This window comes from Scyliorhinus torazame, chromosome 15 (genome assembly GCF_047496885.1).
Source record: "Scyliorhinus torazame isolate Kashiwa2021f chromosome 15, sScyTor2.1, whole genome shotgun sequence".
NCBI classification, from domain to species: domain Eukaryota; kingdom Metazoa; phylum Chordata; class Chondrichthyes; order Carcharhiniformes; family Scyliorhinidae; genus Scyliorhinus; species Scyliorhinus torazame.
The window spans coordinates 209,759,521-209,781,160 of record NC_092721.1 but is presented as its reverse complement, the minus strand read 5'-3'; the positions used below and the strand labels follow the sequence as shown (position 1 = coordinate 209,781,160).

At 50.7% G+C, this 21,640-nt stretch overlaps 1 protein-coding gene and 1 long non-coding RNA gene across 2 annotated transcripts in view; one reads left to right on the top strand and one right to left on the bottom strand.

Annotated features, from left to right (window-relative positions):
* LOC140392172 (uncharacterized) overlaps positions 1 to 11,959 on the bottom strand; it is a 58,916-nt gene extending 46,957 nt beyond the window's left edge. The window contains exon 1 of the long non-coding RNA XR_011935255.1: positions 11,820 to 11,959. This is a non-coding gene — a long non-coding RNA (uncharacterized lncRNA). The remainder of the gene's footprint in view (positions 1 to 11,819) is intronic.
* Positions 1 to 16,667, top strand: part of LOC140392170 (uncharacterized protein C11orf42-like) — a 413,275-nt gene extending 396,608 nt beyond the window's left edge. The window contains exon 3 of the mRNA XM_072477549.1: positions 16,164 to 16,667. Coding sequence (XP_072333650.1) covers positions 16,164 to 16,666 — 503 coding nt within the window. The 3' untranslated portion in view covers position 16,667. The remainder of the gene's footprint in view (positions 1 to 16,163) is intronic.
* Positions 16,668 to 21,640: the final 4,973 nt, after the last annotated feature.

Here is a 21,640-nt window from a genome sequence, read left to right as displayed (position 1 = left end):
AGTCAAGAGCAGTATTACGGTGGCGGAGAGGATGCTAGATGGGGACTCTTCTTCCGAGGTAGTATTGGCTGAAGTTAGAAACAGGAAAGGGGAGGTCACCCTGTTGGGAGTTTTTTATAGGCCTCCTAATAGTTCTAGGGATGTAGAGGAAAGGATGGCGAAGATGATTCTGGATATGAGCGAAAGTAACAGGGTAGTTATTATGGGAGACTTTAACTTTCCAAATATTGACTGGAAAAGATATAGTTCGAGTACAATAGATGGGTCGTTTTTTGTACAGTGTGTGCAGGAGGGTTTCCTGAAACAATATGTTGACAGGCCAACAAGAGGCGAGGCCACGTTGGATTTGGTTTTGGGTAATGAACCAGGCCAGGTGTTGGATTTGGAGGTAGGAGAGCACTTTGGGGACAGTGACCACAATTCGGTGACGTTTACGTTAATGATGGAAAGGGATAAGTATACACCGCAGGGCAAGAGTTATAGCTGGGGGAAGGGCAATTATGATGCCATTAGACGTGACTTGGGGGGGATAAGGTGGAGAAGTAGGCTGCAAGTGTTGGGCACACTGGATAAGTGGCGCTTGTTCAAGGATCAGCTACTGCGTGTTCTTGATAAGTATGTACCGGTCAGACAGGGAGGAAGGCGTCGAGCGAGGGAACCGTGGTTTACCAAGGAAGTGGAATCTCTTGTTAAGAGGAAGAAGAAGGCCTATGTGAAGATGAAGTGTGAAGTTTCGGTTGGGGCGATGGATAGTTACAAGGTAGCGAGGAAGGATCTAAAGAGAGAGCTAAGACGAGCAAGGAGGGGACATGAGAAGTATTTGGCAGGAAGGATCAAGGAAAACCCAAAAGCTTTCTATAGGTATGTCAGGAATAAGCGAATGACTAGGGAAAGAGTAGGACCAGTCAAGGACAGGGATGGGAAATTGTGTGTGGAGTCTGAAGAGATAGGCGAGATACTAAATGAATATTTTTCGTCAGTATTCACTCAGGAAAAAGATAATGTTGTGGAGGAGAATGCTGAGCCCCAGGCTAATAGAATAGATGGCATTGAGGTACGTAGGGAAGAGGTGTTGGCAATTCTGGACAGGCTGAAAATAGATAAGTCCCCGGGACCTGATGGGATTTATCCTAGGATTCTATGGGAGGCCAGGGAAGAGATTGCTGGACCTTTGGCTTTGATTTTTATGTCATCATTGGCTACAGGAATAGTGCCAGAGGACTGGAGGACAGCAAATGTGGTCCCTTTGTTCAAAAAGGGGAGCAGAGACAACCCCGGCAACTATAGACCGGTGAGCCTCACGTCTGTAGTGGGTAAAGTCTTGGAGGGGATTATAAGGGACAAGATTTATAATCATCTAGATAGGAATAATATGATCTGGGATAGTCAGCATGGCTTTGTGAAGGGTAGGTCATGCCTCACAAACCTTATTGAGTTCTTTGAGAAGGTGACTGAACAGGTAGACGAGGGTAGAGCAGTTGATGTGGTGTATATGGATTTCAGCAAAGCGTTTGATAAGGTTCCCCACGGTAGGCTATTGCAAAAAATACGGAGGCTGGGGATTGAGGGTGATTTAGAGATGTGGATCAGAAATTGGCTAGCTGAAAGAAGACAGAGGGTGGTGGTTGATGGGAAATGTTCAGAATGGAGTACAGTCACAAGTGGAGTACCACAAGGATCTGTTCTGGGGCCGTTGCTGTTTGTCATTTTTATCAATGACCTGGAGGAAGGCGCAGAAGGGTGGGTGAGTAAATTTGCAGACGATACTAAAGTCGGTGGTGTTGTCGATAGTGTGGAAGGATGTAGCAGGTTACAGAGGGATATAGATAAGCTGCAGAGCTGGGCTGAGAGGTGGCAAATGGAGTTTAATGTAGAGAAGTGTGAGGTGATTCACTTTGGAAGGAATAACAGGAATGCGGAATATTTGGCTAATGGTAAAGTTCTTGAAAGTGTGGATGAGCAGAGGGATCTAGGTGTCCATGTACATAGACCCCTGAAAGTTGCCACCCAGGTTGATAGGGTTGTGAAGAAGGCCTATGGAGTGTTGGCCTTTATTGGTAGAGGGATTGAGTTCCGGAGTCGGGAGGTCATGTTGCAGCTGTACAGAACTCTGGTCCGGCCGCATTTGGAGTATTGCGTACAGTTCTGGTCACCGCATTATAGGAAGGACGTGGAGGCTTTGGAGCGGGTGCAGAGGAGATTTACCAGGATGTTGCCTGGTATGGAGGGAAAATCTTATGAGGAAAGGCTGACGGACTTGAGGTTGTTTTCGTTGGAGAGAAGAAGGTTAAGAGGAGACTTAATAGAGGCATACAAAATGATCAGGGGGTTGGATAGGGTGGACAGTGAGAGCCTTCTCCCGCGGATGGATATGGCTGGCACGAGGGGACATAACTTTAAACTGAGGGGTAATAGATATAGGACAGAGGTCAGAGGTAGGTTCTTTACGCAAAGAGTAGTGAGGCCGTGGAATGCCCTACCTGCTACAGTAGTGAACTCGCCAACATTGAGGGCATTTAAAAGTTTATTGGATAAACATATGGATGATAATGGCATAGTGTAGGTTAGATGGCTTTTGTTTCGGTGCAACATCGTGGGCCGAAGGGCCTGTACTGCGCTGTATTGTTCTATGTCCTATGTCCAAATGTGAACTTCTGTTATGTTATGATTACTCTTGCCAACAGACTATTTTACTGTGAGATTTTTATTTAGAAAATATTTTATTGAAGCATTTGTAATTTTCACAATTTAACATGTTGACATTTCTAAAAGAACCGCGTGGGTCGACGCACCAAATACCCCCTAAAAGAACAGACAAAAACCACGTCCCCCACTTCTCCTGCCCTGTCCCCAATTACCCGTATACGGAGTTCCCTGTCCTTATTTAACATTACCATGCCTCCTGTTTTCCTCCCCCACCCTTTTCCCTTTCCCCCCTTACTGCTGACGTTCAATTTTTGTTAAAGAAATTGATGAACGGCTGCCAACTCCGGGCAAATCCCTGTATTGATCCTCTCAGAGCGAACTTGATTTTCTCCAGACTGAGGAACCCTACCATATCGCTGATCTGGCTTCGGGGGCTCCGAGTCCCTCCATCTCAGCAAGATCCGTCTACGGGCCACCAGGGAGGAGAAGGCCAGGATATCGGCCTCCCTCCCCCCCCCCCCCCCCCCTTTGCCCCCAGATCCTCCGATACCCCAAATATTGCCAATTTACCCTACCTTCCAGGACTTCTGACATAACATCCACAAATCCCTGCCAGAATTCCCTCAGTTTCGGATACGCCCAAAGCTTATGAACATAGTTGGCCGGGCTACCCCCACATCTGTCCTCCATCTCCTCGAGGAACCTACTCGTCCGGGCTACCGTTATGCGGCCCTGTGAACTACCTTGAACTGAATCAAGCTAAACCTAGCACAGGACGAGGATGCATTAACCCTTTTCAAGGCTTTTTCCCACAGTTCAGTTTCCAGCTCCCCTCCTAGCTCCTTTTCCCACTTCCTCTTCACCTCTCTGATAGGGGCCCCTTCCCACTCTTATAATTCCCTGTACATCTCTGAACTCTTCCCACCTCCAACCCTGTTTTGGACAGCACTTTATCCTGTAGTCCCCTCAGGGGGAGGCGAGGAAAGCTTGGGACCTGTCTCTGTACAAAGTCCCGCACTTGAAGGTACCAAAACGCGTTCCCACCCAGCAAATCAAACTCCTCCTCTAATGTCTCCAAGGTCGGAAAGCCCTCCTAGATGAATAGATCCCCAAACCTCTCAATCCCTGCCCGCTGCCATACCTTAAAGCCCTCATCCAGCCCCCCCGGACAAACCGGTGATTGTCACGGATCGGTGACCACATTGACTCCCCCCCCTCCAGTCTCATATGCTGCCTCCACTGCCCCCACACCCTGAGGGCTGCCACCACCACCGGACTTGTAGAGCACTGAGCCAGGCGAGAACAGCAGGGGCGCCATCAGAAAAGCCTCCAAACACGTACCTTTGTAGGATGCTGCTTCCATCCGCTCCCAAACTGCCCATATAAACCTTGATATCGCCGCATTCATACTTCTGAAAAAAGCCTTTGGGACAAAAATCAGGAGACATTGAAAAAAGAAAAGCAGTCTCGGAAAGGCCGTCATCTCACTGTCTGAACCCTCCCCGCCAGCGTCAGTGGGAGCATGTCCCGTCTACGGAAATCCCTTCTCATTTGATCCACTGCTTTGCCCAAATTTAACTTGTGAAGCTGCCCCCAATCCTTGGCCACGTGAATCCCCAGATACCTAAAACTCCTCTCAACCACTTTAAAAGGTAGCACCTTCAGCCTCCTTTCCTGCCCCTGTGCCTGAATCGCGAACATTTCGCTCTTTCCCATATTTAACTTATAGCCTGATAATCGCCCAAATTCTCCTAATACCTCCATGATTTCAGTCATCCCCTCCATCGGGTCCGTGACATAAAGCAGCAAATCGTCCGCATAGAGAGAGACCCTATGTTCCACCCCCCCCCCCCAAAACCCTCACTATACCCTGCCAGGCATTCACTGCTCCCAGGGCCATTGTTAAGGGTTCCATGGCCAGGGCAAACAGTAATGGGGAGAGCGGGTATCTCTGCCTTGTCCCCCGACATAAGACTAAAGTATTCCGACCGAACTCGGTTAGTTCTTCCGTTTGCCACCGGGGCCTGGTACAATAACCGGACCCACTCCACAAATCCCTGCCCAAATCCACACCTGCCTAAAATATCCCATAGATACCTCCACTCCACCTGGTTGAAAGCCTTCTCCGCGTCCATGGTGACCTCCACCTCAGCTTCGCGCCCCTCTGCTGGTATCATAATTACATTAAGAAACCGTCTAATGTTGGATGTCAGGTGCCTGCCCTTTACAAATCCCGCCTGATCCTCCCCAATTATCTCCGGGACACAATCCTCTATTCGAGTGGCCAGGATCTTTGCCAATAATTTGCCATCTATATTCAAGAGGGAAATTGGCCTGTACTATCCACAGCTCTCCGGATCCTTGTCTCGCTTCAGGATGAGAGAAATTGATGCCTGTGATAACGTTGGGGGGAGTACTCCCAGCTCCTTGGGCTCGTTAAAAGCCTTAACCAGGAGTGGCCCCAGTAACCCAGAGAACTGCTTATAAACTTCCACTGGGAATCTGTCAGGTCCCGGTGCTTTACCTGATTGTATCGCCCCCCAAGTCCATCTATCACTTCCCCAAGCCCAATTGGGCCCCCCAGGGCCTCCACCAACTCCTCATTTACCATCGGGAACTCGAGCCTCCCAGGAATTGCCCTCCTCCCCAACCGGGGTTCTCGACTCGTACAGCTGACTATAAAATTCCCGGAACACTTCATTCACCCCCCCCCCAGGGTCCGGCACCACCTTCCCCCTCATATTCTTTATTTTCCCTATTTCTCTCGCCGCTTCCTGTTTCCTCAGCTGATGCACCAGCATCCTGCTAGCTTTCTCCCCATGCTCATATATTGCCCCTTTTACCCACCTCAGCTGACCCTCTGCCTTATCTGTGGAAAGGAGCCCAAACTCCATTTGAAGTCTCTGACGCTCCTTCAGGAGCTCCTCATTTGGAGACTCCGAATATCTCCTGTCCACCTGTAAGATTTCTCCTACCAACCTACTGACCGCTCAGTTTTATCTCTGTGGGCTCGAACCTAAATACATTCGCCTCTAATAACCGCTTTCAGTGCCTTCCAGACCACCCCAGCCACAGTCTCTCCCGTGTCATTGATCTTTATGTACCCCTGAATAGCCTCTCTCACTCGCTCACAGATCTCCTTGTCTGCTAACAGCCCTGTATCTAGTCTCCACTGTGGGCGCTGGGGCATTCCCGTGCCTGCCCGTAGGTCTATCCAGTGTGGTGCGTGATCTGAAACCACAATTGCTGAGTACTCAGTGTCCTCAAACGCTGCTAACAGTGTTTTATCTAGCACAAAGAAATCTACCCTGGAGTACGCCTTATGTACATGGGAGTAGAATGAATATTCCCTGCTCCTTGGTCTCTCAAATCTCCACGGATCTACCCCTCCCATGCGCTCCATGAACCCCCGCAGTTCCTTAGGCATTGCTGATAGTTTCCCCGACCTAGCATTCAACCGGTCCAATCTCGGGTCCAGGACCGTATTAAAGTCACCACCCATGATCAAGTGGTGCAAGTCAAGGTCTGGGATCTTTCCCAGCACCTTCCTGATAAACGTGACATCATCCCAGTTTGGGGCATATATATTCACCAGCACCACTGCCATTCCCTTTAGCTTCCCGCTAACCATAACAAATCTGCCTCCCGGGTCTACCTCTATCCTCCCCACCTCGAATGTCACCCTTTTGTTAATCAGGATAGCCACCCACCTTGTTTTAAAGTCCAGTCCTGAATGGCCCAACCCATCACTTCTTTAATCTAATTTGGTCTCCCAGCTTCAGGTGTGTCTCCTGTAACATGGCCACGTCCGCTTTTAACTGTCTCAGGTGTGCGAACACACTGGCTCTCTTAACCGGCCCGTTCAGACCACGAACATTCCACGTAACTAGTCTGGTCGGGGGGGGGGGGGCGGGGGGGGAAGGACCCTTGCCCCCCTCTCCTGTCGATCAGCCATGACCTTTCCTAGGCCAGGTCCAAGCTGTGTTCCGCACCTCACTTGATCTGCCCCTTGGCGGAGACTGCCATCTGCCAGATTCTATCTCCTCTAAACATAGCACAAGCATCTTTCTTACAGAAAAGAAAATCCCCTGTCACAACTTAAAAGTTTTTTCCTCTGTAATCCAGTACATAAAGCAATAAATCAAAATCAAATTACACAAGAAAAAAACCTTTTCTTCCCGAACATCGCGACTTAACTCACAGAATTTGAAAGACTGCAATTTTAAAGACAAAACAAAACACATAACTATTTTTCTCTCCCCCCCCACTTTATCCCTTCCCCCAAGCTCAGTCCACCACAGTTTGAATTTAAAAGTCCTTAAGCCAGATTATTGTCCTTCATAAAAGTAGCCATCTCTTCCGGAGAGTTAAAGTCCCGTACCAGCCTCCCCGAACAGACACCAGAATGTGGCGACTAGGGGCTTTTCACAGTAACTTCATTTGAAGCCTACTTGTGACAATAAGTGATTTTCATTTTCAAGTACAGCTCCCGGGTCTCGTAGGTCACCCAAAGATGAGCCGGGTATAGCAGTCCAAATCTAATGTCTTTCGCAAACAGGGCTGCCTTAACTTTGTTGAAACTTGCTCTCCTCTTTGCGAGTACTGGACCCCAATCTTGGTATACTCGAATCTCTAATTCTTCCCACTTGTACCGTTTTGTCTGCCTGGACTTCATGATACGCTCCTTGTCGAGGAATCGATGTAGCCTCACCACCATGGCCCTCGGGGGCTCACGACCCTGGGGCTTACATACGAGCACCCTATGTGCCCAGTCCACCTCCAGCGGCTTGTCAAACACATCAGCCCCGACCATCTCCTGCAACATCTTCCCCACATACGTACCCGCATCTGATCCCTCCTTTCCCTCTGGCAGCCTGACGATTCGGATATTTTGTCTGTAAGACTGGTTCTCCAAGTCTTCTACCTTATCCAGCAGTCGTTTCTGACTGTCCTGTAGTTTGCTAATTTCCAAAGCCATTGCAGTGGACGCCTCCTCTTGTTCAGTCACCTGCTCCTGCAACTTTTGAATCTCCTGTCCCTGGCTCGTCATTTTCTTCTCCACCCGGTCAACCACCTCCTTAATCGAGGCTATCGCCTGGGTCATGTCTTCTGCACACTTCTTACAATGCCGGGTGAACTTCTCATCCAGGTACTCGATCCATTGCTACATCGATCAGTGAGCTGGCGTGGTCACGCTTTGTCTCATTACCATTGTGCTCGATGACCTCTGATTCTTGCTTTCACTCATCTTTTGGTTTCTTCTTTTTCGACTCTTAGTTGGACAGGATTCCATAAATTGAGGGTCACCTCCTTTTCCTCTCCCTTCGATCAACTTATGTTGAGATGTTTCCTGAAAAATCCGGCTTAAAAACCATTAAAAAACCACTAAGGGCAAGAGCTGCTGAACGTGCGACCATTTACTCCATGGCCGCCACCGAAAGTCTTACTGTGAGATTTTTAATCCTGTATTACTACACAATACCAGATCCAAAATGGCCTGTTCCCTGAATGGAATTTGATGTTAGTGCATAATGGGTGAGCAGCTATTAAGGATTTATGGTGGTTAATAGAGGGGATGAGTGATCTGAGGGGAAATGGAGAATAAATGGGGTCAGGGAAGTGGCATGGATGAATTGAAAGGGCATGGAAAATACATGAAAAACATAGAGGTGGTATGGCTGATTGGAAGGGGTATGGCATATACATGGGAGGCACAGAGGTAGCATGGGAATGAGAAGCCATGGGCTGGCATGGAGTGGGGCGTGGGGGGGAAAGAGTGGGCGTAGGATTGAATCTGTAATGTAAAGGAGGTTAACAGAAATTTGAAAAAAAAATGATTTAAATAGTTTCAAAATAGTTTAACATTGTTCTTAAAAAAGTTGATATTATACTGGGGGAAGTGTAATATAACTGGTTAACAGTTATGGTAATGAGATAGTGAAGTGTATCATGATGTAACAGTGATATCATCAGTCACGTGCGAGAGACTTGGTAGATCAGATGGAACAGTTTGTATTCAACATCTAGCCAATCATGTCACAATGTTAATGAAGTAGTTTTGAAGTAACCTAGTAACCTACCTGAGTCAGGACAGTGTTACTCATGAGGGAAACGTTCCCAGTATAGATTCGGCCAAAAGGTAACCCACAAAACATATAGCACCTTATGGATAACCATTCTTGATCTGTTAAATCTGTTCTGAATCTATCCCATTGAGCATTGTGGTAGTGCCACATAACATAATGGGCTGTGGGAGGTCAGTGTGAAGATTGCACTCCATCTCCACAGGGACTGTGCTGTGTTCATTGTTACAAATATTGTCAGATTCAGACACATCTTCCCAGATAGATTGGAAAGGACAAGGTCAAGTAAACATTTCCACATGTTGGTTCTCTCACCACCTGCCACAGGGCCAGTCTGGAAGAAATGCCCTTCAGAATACAGTCAGTGGTAGTGTTACTGAGCCACTATTGGCAATGGACATTGGTATTCCCCATCCAGAGTACACTCTGTTCCCTTGCTACCCTTGGTGCTTCTTCTACACGGAGTACTGATTCATCAGCTGAGAAAGTTCAGTCGGTGTTAATCAATATGAGGTTTCCTTTTTTATAAATTTAGAGTACCCAATTCATTTTTGCCAATTAAGGGGCAATGTAGCATGGCCAATCCACCTACCCTACACATCTTTGGGTTGTGGGGGCGAAACCCACGCAAACACGGGAGAATGTGCAAACTCCACAGATAGTGACCCGGAGCCGGGATCGAACCTGGGACCTCGGCGCCGTGAGGCAGCAATGCTAACCACCGTGCCACCCTTAATATGAGGTTTCCTTGCCCATTTTGACTCGATTCCATGATACTCCATGGGTGCCGGCGTCAATGTTGAGGATTCCGAAGGTCACTCCACACTATACCACCTCCTCTGTTGGGTCTGCCATATTAACGAGGGATGGTGATGCAGGACTGAAACTATGATTCTGTGAGTATGACTGTCAGATTATTGCTTGCCTATTGTGTGATACAGTTCTAATTTTGCACAAGTTATCAGTTATTAGCAAGGAGGCCTTATAGGGCTTATAGGGGTGGGTGTTAGTTTGTTTTTTCCGATGCCTAGGTTGATGCCAGGTGATCTTTCAGGCTTTATTCATACTGACTTATTCATAGTGGTTTGATGAAGCCGAGAAGCTTGCTGGGCCATTTCAGAGGGTTAAGAGTCAACCACATACGATGGGTCGGGATTCACATGGAGCCCAGAATATGTAAGAACAGCAAATTTATTTTCCGAAAAGACATGAGTGAACAAAATGTGTGTTTATAGCAACCCGTTAGTTTTACATCCACCATTATTCAGCACAGCTTTTTATTCAAATTTATTTAACTAACTCCAATAGAATTCCATCAGCTGCCGTGGTAACATTTGAACTAGGGCGGGATTCTCCGCTCCCACGCCGGTTGGGAGAATCGCCTGGGTCGCCAAAATTTCCCGCGACGCCGGTCCGACGCCCTCCCGCGATTCTCCCAAGCGGCAAGAACGGCCCCGTCGAGTTCCGCGCTGCGCAGGCCGGAGAATCGCTCGAGACACCCAAAATGGCGATTCTCCAGCACCCCTGCTATTCTCAGGCCCGGATGGGCCGAGCGGCCAGGCCAAAACGGCGGGTTCCCCCCCCCGCCGCCGTCCACACCTGGTCACTGCCGGCGGGTACAGCGCGGGAACGCTGGGGGGGTGCGGCCTGCGGGGGGGGGGGGGGGGGAGAGAAGGGGGATCCTGCACCAGGGGGGGGGCCTCAAATGGGGTCTGGCCCGCGATCGGTGCCCACCGATCGTCGGGCCGTCCTCTCTGAAGGAGGACCTCCTTTCTTCCGCAGCCCCGCAAGATCCGTCTGAAATCTTCTTGCGGAGTGGACTCGGAGAGGACGGCAACCACGCATGCGCGGGTGGCGCCAGTTATGCGGCGCCGGCCGCGTCATGCATGCGGCGCCGCCTTTACGTGGCGACAAGGCCTGGCGCCTGTAAATGGCGCGGCCCCGCTCTTAGCCCATTATCGGGCCCTGAATCGTTCGGGATAGAGGCCGTTTTGCGCTGCCGTGAACCTCGGCGTCGTTCACGACGGCGTGGGCACTTCGACGCGGGAGCGGAGAATCGCGCCCCTGGTGTCTCTGGATTATGAGTCAAGTCGTGGTATCATTTCCATCATGGGGCACATTCGGCTGGTTAAAAAGACAGAAACATGAATTAACTATTGTGGTACTGTAAGATCTTTTAATATTATTGGACTGTGTAAAGTTAAAGGAATTTATAGTATTTCTACTATTTGGTTACCAGTAGCACTTTGTGATTACTGGAACTCAGTAGAAATTTGCAGTTAAAACTTCTCAGGTGCCAATAAGAATTGTTTTATTTTTCTTCTATTGATTACAATTTGAAAGGGCAGCACGGTAGCATTGTGGATAGCACAATTGCTTCACAGCTCCAGGGTCCCAGGTTCGATTCCGGCTTGGGTCACTGTCTGTGCGGAGTCTGCACGTCCTCCCCGTGTGTGCGTGGGTTTCCTCCGGGTGCTCCGGTCTTTTACCTATATTAGTTGTATTAGAAATACCTGGCTTCCACAACCTTTAGTTGCTGCTGTTGTTCGCCCCAATCGATTAGCTTGAACTACTGTATCGGCGTTTTGAACAAACGGTTCAGCCAAGTGGTGTCTTGGATAAAGTTGTTGGGACCGACAGAAATGTGCACCCGGGTCCCTGGCAACCAAAGTGCATCGCACTGCCTCACCACTCAATGTGGAGGAAATCTGCCTCAAATACCTCTCGGAACTTTGTATGTGCGGCTTCTTGTCCTGATCGACCCTGCACCCCCCCCACCCCAAGCTCTCATGATTTTTAAACACTTCCATCATTTGTTGCCCTGGAATTGGTTAGAATGTGAGGGGGGGGGGCGGTGATGGTGGGCCTGAGACCGGTGACCCAGCACAAAGTGTGTGAACAGGGCTGAGACCCCCTCACCTGCTCTCCAAGCAGAGCTTGGAGCTCCCTGTCTGCCATCCTGCCTCTGCAGTTTTGTGTTGAAGGGGCTTTTTTTTGGATGGTCTGCCTGGGCCCCCCACAGGCTCTGACCCCCCCCCCCCCCCCCCCCCCCGGGCCCGCCGCCCCTCAAACCTGCCGCCATCTCCTCACCTCAGCTTTTTGACCAAATCGTCTTCCGTGCGGGAAACAGCAGGGACTCATGTGGGGGACAGGCAGGGAATGCCGGCTCTGTGTGTGGGAGGCGGGGGGGGGGCGACATTCGGCCCGACTTTTCCAGACTCTCTTCTCGGCACCAAGTGAACGCCGCCGCCCGCTCCCCTCCTCCAATCACAGCTCGCCTCTCTTCCCGCGCTCGCGCTGCAGCCGTTTGGCTTTGAAGGGGATGGGGGGGTGTGGGGGGAGGGGAGTGAGGGGGGAGGGGAGTGAGGGGGGAGGGGGGAGGGGAGTGAGGGGGGAGGGGGGAGGGGAGTGAGGGGGGAGGGGAGTGAGGGGGGAGGGGAGTGAGGGGGGAGGGGAGGAGGGGGAGGGGGAGGGGAGGAGGGGGAGGGGAGGGGGGAGGAAGGGGGGGGAGGGGAGGGAGGAAGGGGGGGGAGGGGGAGTGAGGGGAGGGGGGAGTGAGGGGAGGGGGGAGGGGGAGTGAGGGGAGGGGGGAGGGGGAGTGAGGGGAGGGGGGAGGGGAGTGAGGGGAGGGGGGAGGGGGAGTGAGGGGAGGGGGGAGGGGGAGTGGGGGGGAGGGGGGGAGGGGGGGAGGGGGAGTGGGGGGGAGGGGGGGAGGGGGGAGGGGGGGAGTGAGGGGGAGGGGGGGAGGGGAGGGGGGGAGGGGGGGAGTGAGGGGGAGGGGGGAGGGGAGGGGGGGAGTGAGGGGGAGGGGAGGGGGGGAGTGAGGGGGGAGGGGAGGGGGGGAGTGAGGGGAGGGGGGAGTGAGGGGGAGGGGGGGGAGTGAGGGGGAGGGGGGAGTGAGGGGGAGGGGGGAGTGAGGGGGAGGGGGGAGGGGAGGGGGGGAGTGAGGGGGAGGGGAGGGGGGGAGTGAGGGGAGGGGGGAGGGGAGGGGGGGAGTGAGGGGGAGGGGAGGGGGGGAGTGAGGGGGAGGGGGGAGGGGAGGGGGGAGTGAGGGGGAGGGGGGGAGTGAGGGGGAGGGGGGAGGGGAGGGGGGGAGTGAGGGGGAGGGGGAGGGGAGGGGGGGGAGTGAGGGGGAGGGGAGGGGGGAGTGAGGGGGAGGGGAGGGGGGAGTGAGGGGGAGGGGAGGGGGGAGTGAGGGGGAGGGGAGGGGGGAGGGGAGGGGGGAGTGAGGGGGGAGGGGGGAGTGAGGGGGGAGGGGGGAGGGGAGGGGGGAGGGGAGGGGGGAGGGGGAGTAGGGGGGAGGGGAGGGGGGGAGGGGAGGGGGGGAGGGGAGGGGAGGGGGGGAGTGAGGGGGAGGGGAGGGGGGAGGGGAGGGGGGAGGGGAGGGGGGAGGGGAGGGGGGAGGGGAGGGGGGAGTGAGGGGGAGGGGGGAGGGGAGGGGGGGGAGTGAGGGGGGAGGGGAGGGGGGGGGAGTGAGGGGGGAGGGGAGGGGGGGAAGTGAGGGGAGGGGGGGAGTGAGGGGGAGGGGAGGGGGGAGTGAGGGGGGAGGGGGGAGTGAGGGGGGAGGGGGGGAGTGAGGGGGGAGGGGATGGGAGGGGGGAGGGGAGGGGGGGAGGGGAGGGGAGGGGGGGAGGGGAGGGGGGGAAGTGAGGGGGAGGGAGGGGGGGGGGAGGGGAGGGGGGGAAGTGAGGGGGAGGGGAGAGGGGGAGGGGAGGGGAGAGGGGGAGGGGAGGGGAGAGGGGGAGGGGAGGGGAGGGGGGGAGGGGGGGAGTGAGGGGGGAGGGGAGGGGGGGAGTGAGGGGGGAGGGGAGGGGGGGAGTGAGGGGGGAGGGGAGGGGGGGAGTGAGGGGGGAGGGGAGGGGGAGGGGAGGGGGAGGGAGGGGGGAGTGAGGGGGGAGGGGAGGGGGAGGGGAGGGGGGGAGTGAGGGGAGGGGGGGAGTGGGGGAGGGGGGGAGGGGGGGAGTGAGGGGAGGGGGGGAGTGAGGGGGGAGGGGAGGGGGGGAGTGAGGGGGGAGGGGAGGGGGGGAGTGAGGGGGAGGGGAGGGAGGGGGGGGAGGGGGGAGGGGAGGGGGGGAGTGAGGGGGAGGGGGGGAGTGAGGGGGAGGGGGGAGGGGGGGAGTGAGAGGGAGGGGGGAGGGGGGGAGTGAGGGGGGGAGTGAGGGGGGGAGGGGGGGAGTGAGGGGGGAGGGGGGGAGGGAGGGGGGGAGTGAGGGGGGAGGGGAGTGAGGGGGGGAGGGGGGGGAGGGGGGGAGTGAGGGGGGGAGGGGGGGGAGTGAGGGGGGGAGTGAGGGGGGGAGTGAGGGTGAGGGGGGAGTGAGTGGAGGGGGAGGGGAGGGAATGTGGGATGAGGTGGGAAGGAGGAGTGTGGAGGGAGTGAAGGATGGGAATGATGGAGGGGGTGGGGAATTTGGGGGAGGCGGTGCGTACTGTGGGGGATGAGGATGGGGATGGGTGGGGAGGGGGGGATGGGTGGGTGGGGAGGAGGGGAGGGGGATGGGTGGGGGGAGGGGGATGGGTGAGTGGATGGGTTGGGTGGGGAGGGATGGGTTGGGTGGGGGAGGAGGGATGCGTGGGGGGGAGGGATGCGTGGGGGGGATGGGGTGGGGTGGGGTGAGGAGGGGGGCGGACGATAAGCTGATTTGTTCACTGCAGCATGGACAGAGACCAAATCCAGCAACAGTAATGTGCACTGAGACACCCATCAAGAACATAAGAAATACGAGCAGGAGTGAGACCATATTTCCCACTTTAATCTGCTCCACCATTCACTTTGATCAGGGCTAACCTTGCACTTCAACTCCACTTTTCCTCACCCACACCACACCACACAACAATAGAATGATGACAGCAGAAAGAAGCCATTCCTGTGCACTCAGGTCCCTATGCTCCTGTATATCCTTCAGAGTTGTGCTCTATTTCAATATTCCCCTTGTCCTTCCCATCAAAATAAATAATTTCCCATTTCTCCGCACTGAACTTCATCTGCCCATCCAACCAAAACAATACTCCAGTTCTTATCTTGCCAACACCCTGTGTAACTAAAGCATAACCTGCCGACTTTGATATCCAATTCCCCACGCAATAATTAATTTCCTAATTACCTGCCCTACCTGCATACAAATCTGTGATTCGTGCACTCGGACACCCAGACCCTTCTACACCACACAGATCTGCAATCTCACCATTTGTAACTCTGCTTCCCTTTAATCCTTTTTTGTCATCCAGTTGAGCTCACGTACCTTGACCATACTTGAAATAGCTCCTCTTTAAAGGCAACCCATTGTTCAGTCATTAATTTACCAACTAATCATTGATTCCAATTGATCTGGGCCAGATCCCATTTTGTCCCATTAAAGTTAGCTTACTCCCAGATAATTCTTACTCTTGGATACCTCCATGGCCTTTTCCATAGACCTGATTCACTCTTCTCCCGGTCCCTTCAACGTGATCCTGACCTGCTTCACTCTCCCCCGGGTCCCTTCCACGGGATTCTGACCTGCTTCACTCTCCCCCGGGTCCCTTCCACGGGATTCTGACCTGCTTCACTCTCCCCCGGGTCCCTTCCACGGGATCCTGACCTGCTTCACTCTCCCCCGGGTCCCTTCCACGTGATCCTGACCTGCTTCACTCTCCCCCGGGTCCCTTCCACAGGATTCTGACCTGCTGCACACTCCTCCCGGCCTCTAATAATAATAATCTTTATTGTCACAAGTCGGCTTACATTAACACTGCAATGAAGTTACTGTGAAAAGCCCCTAGTCACCACACTCGGCGCCTGTTCGGGTACACAGAGGGAGAATTCAGAATGTCCAATGCATCTCACATCACATCTTGCGGGACTTGTGGGAGGAAACCGGAGCGGCCGGTGGGAATCCACGCAGACACGGGGAGAACGTGCAGACTCTGCACTGACAGTGACAAGCGGGGGATCAAACCCAGGGCCCTGGCACTGTGAAGCAACAGTGCTAACTACTGTGCTACCGTGCATCCAGTTCCACAGTGATCCTGACCTGCTTCACATTGCCCCCGCTCTGGATGTTTCTGTCTGGAACTCTGTTCAGCATTAAGTGGTCTGTGGACCACTTTAATCAATGTGTTTGATCATTTTTTTCTAACAATATGAATTTTGTTTTTAGCTTCCCTGACTTTTTTTATAACGTCATGACAAAACTGTGCTTGATCTTCTGATTTTTCTGGTCGGCATTCCTGCATGTTTTCTACAGGGTTGGAATTTTGTTGAACCCTCTGGTTCTTGATTAATAAGGAGATCAGGGGTTATGCGGAGAAGACAGGAGAATGGGAATGAGAAAAATATCAGCCATGATTGAATGGCGGAGCAGACTCGATGGGCCGAGTGGCCTAATTCTGCTTATGGTATCAAGTGGTAATTCTCATTGGTATAAACTCTACTGCCTTTTCTTCTCTGTTATACAGATTGCTGTTTCTGTCGTAACGAGAAGGCTGATCCTCCACCTGTAACATTAACGTCACACATCTTGCCTGTGATCAAGTTACAAATACTTGAAGATGGTGTTTGGAAAACGATAGCAGGATCTCTGGATATCCAGCAGTTGGAATTTTCTGAATCAGAATCTACTACCGAATCTTCGTTGGAAGAATTCAGTGATTCCGTTGTACCACTTCAAGCAAAGAAAACTGTGACTCTATTGCCAAAGTATACGCCACCTATACTTTTCTCGAAATTAGCAAAGGCTTCTATCATTCTAATCCACACAAGTAAAGAGGCGAGAGTTTTAAGAAAGGCTGTTCTGGACAATCCCGAATCACCAGTCACAGCATTTCCTCAGACATCATCAGTTACAAACTCTACCGATAGACAGCCACTATCTCCCACATCACAGGCATCGGTTATGAACCCTTCAGCTGCATTACAATCAACCACAGACCTTGTATTTTCAATAAACTCAAACATATAGTCTGCACCCCAACTAACATGAATCACAAATTCTTCATCTCTATAATATCAGCTTTGGATTCACCATCTGAAAAACCATTGTTCGTGAATTCTATGTCTGCAGTGGCAGGATACACTTAACATAAACAACAATGAACCAAGAAATAAGCACATCACCAGCAAATCAGCACAAGAAGTAAACAGGCAATACATATAGGGCAATGAAAATAGTCACTTGGAGAAAGGCTGGGACATAGGCATATAAAGAGTAACTTAGGACAGACAGAGAGAGAGTAACCAGGGTATTGGGAGTTAGAGGGTAACGAGGGTATAGATACATAGAGAGTAACCAGGGTATAGATACATAGAGAGTCACCAGAGTGTAGATACATAGAGAGTAACCAGGGTGTAGATACATAGACAGTAACCAGGGTGCAGATACATAGAGAGTAACCAGGGTATAGATACATAGAGAGTAACCAGGGTATAGATACATAGAGAGTAACCAGGGTGTAGATACATAGAGAGTAACCAGGGTGTAGATACATAGACAGTAACCAGGGTGCAGATACAGAGAGAGTAACCAGGGTTTAGATACATAGAGAGTAACCATGGTATAGATACATAGAGAATAACCAGGGTGTAGATACATAGAGAGTATCCAGGGTCTAGATACATAGAGAGTAACCAGGGTATAGATACATAGAGAGTAACCAAGGAAAAATACATAGAGAGTGTTGGGAATTTGTACTGGGTATTGTATAAGCTAAGTAACTTATCCTAGATATTATATAACCTAAATATGGCATGTAGAATCATAGGTTTTAGTGAAATAATAAAGTAGAGTTAGGTGAGCAATGACATGAATGTGTGACCTATGTAACCTGATGTAATTTAGAATAACCCTGTGTGAAGTAACATAATCAAACACAGCATAGACAACCTAATGTAATCAAGTATAGTTGATATAATCAAAGCAGAAGACCCAGAAAAGTAGCTTAGCAATTACTAATTAATAAAAGCAACTACTAATCACTTGGGAATACAGTGAATACTGCTTCGTGACTTACTTTAGTAATAAACCATAATAAAAAAGAATAAAGAAAGCAGATGTTTCCTATACATTCGGCCTAAGTCAGCTAAACCACGACAGAATTGGCGCTGCGAGCAGGGTTGGAGCGAGATCGCCCAGAAAAACATCTGGAAGGAGTGGCGGAGACGGAGGTCCGACCGGGGCTGGACATCCCAAAGCCGGCATTCTGACAGCAAGGTGAGCAAATTTGTATTGCATGTAAATCCTTGTTGTCGGAAAAGGGATCTCGAGGCCCGGCGCACCCGGCTCTTTGCTGGTCCTGGATCTCCCCAAACCCAAAAGATATCCTGCAAAGGTGAAGCTAAATTGTGTAAAGTACTTTGAGAGACTGAGCCTGATCTGAAGAGTGGAGCATTGCATGCAAAAGCGCGCTGAGGATACTGTATTGTCTGTGAATGGGTAAAAAGTGAGACGGGAAAAAAGACCGAACGCTAAATTGATGCAATTAGGTTAAGTCAAGCGGTTTGGAGCGGGTTTTTCAGGTCACGACTTGCCCGGAAGAGAGTAAGTGTGGAAGAATCTGCCAGTCCAAACCTACCCAGGACCTCGGGAAACGGACGTCAACCGAGAGGGAGAGAGATCAGTGAGAGATCGCTCTCTGACCTAATACGGTAATTAAAAGCACATTACACTGACACGACCACCTAGTGGTGAGATTGATATAACAGGCTGAGAAGAAAAATCAGGGGATTAAAAATTAACAAAAAACAGAAGCAACCCTGGAGTGGGAAAAGATTACATATGTAACTAATTTAGAAGAGATAAAAAATGAGTGGCCGTATGTGAACTGGGAAGGAATAACCGACAGAAATTGGATAGACGAGATAGAATTAGAAACTCTAGAGAAATTAATAAAGGAATCTGACCGATACAGGGTTTCTGTACAAATAGACAAACAAGTGAGAACATACTACCCCATAGCCCGGGAGAGGAAGATAGTACCGGGACAGGGGACTACTGGGAAGTGGATATCGGAACCCCGGTTAGAGTTACAGATATTGATAAAGGAAACCCAAGAGAAAGGTAAACAGGGGACTGAACACGGGAAAATAATACAGCAAGTGATCATCACTGTGATACCTAACTCTGACGAATTGAGTGATAAAGATTGTGACAATAACCCAAAAAGACGAATAATGGAACACAAGTTTAGAACACCAGTGGAGAAATTAGGGGAGAAGTTCCCAGCCCTTAGGGGAGATATAGAACACGTTTCTAAAAAATGGGCCAAAAGGACAAGTAAGACCAATACACAGTGGCCGGAGGAAGGCACATGGGACGTAGAGAGGTGTGAGGACCAGAAAGGAATGATAAAGAATTATAAAATTAAGGATAAATCGAGCAAAAGAAGGGAGAAACGAGAAAAGGAGTTAGAGATACTAGCGCTATTTGAACAAGAGGGAAAAGAGAAAAGAAGGGCATGGAGGGGAGACAGGAGGCAGATGCCAGTACAATTTCGGGAAAAAGCAGAATTGGAAGATCCAAATGAAGCCCCGCCCCCATATTTAGGGGAACAGAGCTCCAAGGGACTGTACCCAGTTATATCAGGTACAATGAATTTTGAGGGAGAATATAACATGGAACCAATGACAAAGGATGAATGGAAAGAAAGAGAGAGAGAAAAGAGACAAGATATAGAGGAAGCGGCAAGGAAAGTAGAAGAGGATTTGGATGAGCTGAGTCAAAAAAGAAAGGAATTGACAGAAGAAGTAAATATGGTAGAACTTTTGGAATGGGCAAAGAAGACAATGAAAGTGGATAAGGAACGAGAAAGGAAAGGGAAGAGTGTTGGAGACGGATGCAAGTGGAGGACAGAAGAAGATCTCTCCAAGTATGGGAGTGAGGCGGCACAGGGAAAAATAGAAGGAAAAAGAGTAGGATGGAACAGAGAGGAAAAAGAAAGAGAAGAGATAGGCTGGGAAGCACCCGAAGGGACAAATAGACAAAGATTGGAAAAACCATGGACATGGAAACACCCAGAGAGGTACCCGGAGAAAAGTAGAACAAAGGGAAAGATGGAAGAAGAGACAGAAGCAAGTAGTGAAGATGAAGGAGGACAATCAGTGTTAGGGGGACGAAGAAAGTCAATGCGGAAAAAACATAAACCTGTGAAGTTTCCGGCTGAGGATAGGAGAGAAAAGAGCGTGTTCCCGGTGATTCTGAAGGGTGGCAGACTGCAGTATATCCCTTGGTCAGGACAGGATCTGCCTAGTTTAATTAATGAATTACCCAATATTTTGGATGGAGCTGGAAGGTGGATTGGACAGTTGGAGGCGGGAATGATGGGGAAAAGGATGGCACTGGGTGACATCAAAGCTCTCTTGACAAAGGTGCTAGGAATGGACCAAATGGCAGAAATAATGAGACGTGCAGGTATCCCGATGGCGGCTTATGACCCAGACGTAGATGGGACACCCATGGACCCGTATCGCCAAGACATATGGCAGGCATTGCGGGATACATACCCCAACCGAATGGATGTAAAAACCCTAAAGGGGGAGCCATTGGGTGAGGAGGAGAATGCGGCTGTGTATGTGGAAAAACAATTAAGAAGATGGAGAAGGGACACGGAAAGGGACATTCTAATAGACCCACTGACCAATGCCATGTTTCGGGCTACAGTACTGGAGGGCTTGCCAGTCCCAGCTAAAACAAGACTGGAGGAGGTAGTGGGCTTGGACTCAAAAAGTTACCGAGAGTTTGTTGATTATGTTGCCCATGCAGTGGAGAGACATCGCAAAGATGAAAAGAATGCAGATAAACAGTTGAAGGAGATACAGCGTAAACTCCTTCAGGCACAGTTGGAGGAGATCAAAAACAAAGATAAGATAAAGGCAAAAGAGGATCTCGTACCCAGAAAAATAGCACCGGTGGTGGTGGAACAAAAATTGGAGGAACAACCAGCACCAATAATATTAGGGGGGAGCGGAGATGGAGGCCAACCCATCGTAACCTATAACATTTCTGCCTTCCCACTGTCCATGAACCCAGAAGCTTGTGGCTTAAATTATCAAAACCCATACGCCCTGCAAGGTCAAAATGACTGGAATAGAAATGGGAAAGGACAAGGAGGTGGTAGGCCACCCTATCAGAATCAAAGAGGACAGGGACAGGTTAGTAATCAGGCTCCGAGACAGGGACCATTGCCTGGCCCTCCAGGTGTGTGTTGGGGTTGCGGGGAGGCAGGGCACATAAAAAGGAATTGCCCGCGAAATTCCTACAGGCAGGGAGAGAACCAGCGGCAGACAAGCCAGCAAATGATCCAAGTGTCACCAAACAGCATCCCGACGTTTCAAGGGCCGGTAAATCATCAAATTTCCCCATAGGGAGGCCCAGAGAACCCCAAAATGGTAGGACAGTACGTACAAATAACAGAAACCGCAGAGCAAGAACCTATAGTTAACGTTAGAGTAGGAGGGATCGAGGTCCCCATGATGATAGACACCGGCGCCACATGTACGTGCATACAAACGAAATATGCGGATCACTTACCATTGTCAAACCAGTTTATAAAAACTGTGGGGTTCTCGGGAAAAGTAACATTAGCTCGAATGACGACGCCGGTGCCTGTTACCATTGGAAACAAGACTACCCATGTACCTGTTTTAATATATGATAAAACTCCTTTGAATCTATTAGGAAGGGATGCAATCCTAGGTTTGGGACTAAAATTAGAATGTACAGAACAGGGAATTGATGTGATGGGAATATATCCACTTGAGATACCAGGAGAGGAGAGGGTTAATGTATATTGGTTGGGAGATATAGAAGAACAAGTTAAAAGAGAAATATGGGAAATTTGGGGAAAACTTATAGATACCAGGATACCACAAGCCAAATGGCCAAGAACAGAATTACACAGTACAATGATATTTGATGAGAAGCAGGAACCTGAGATTCAGG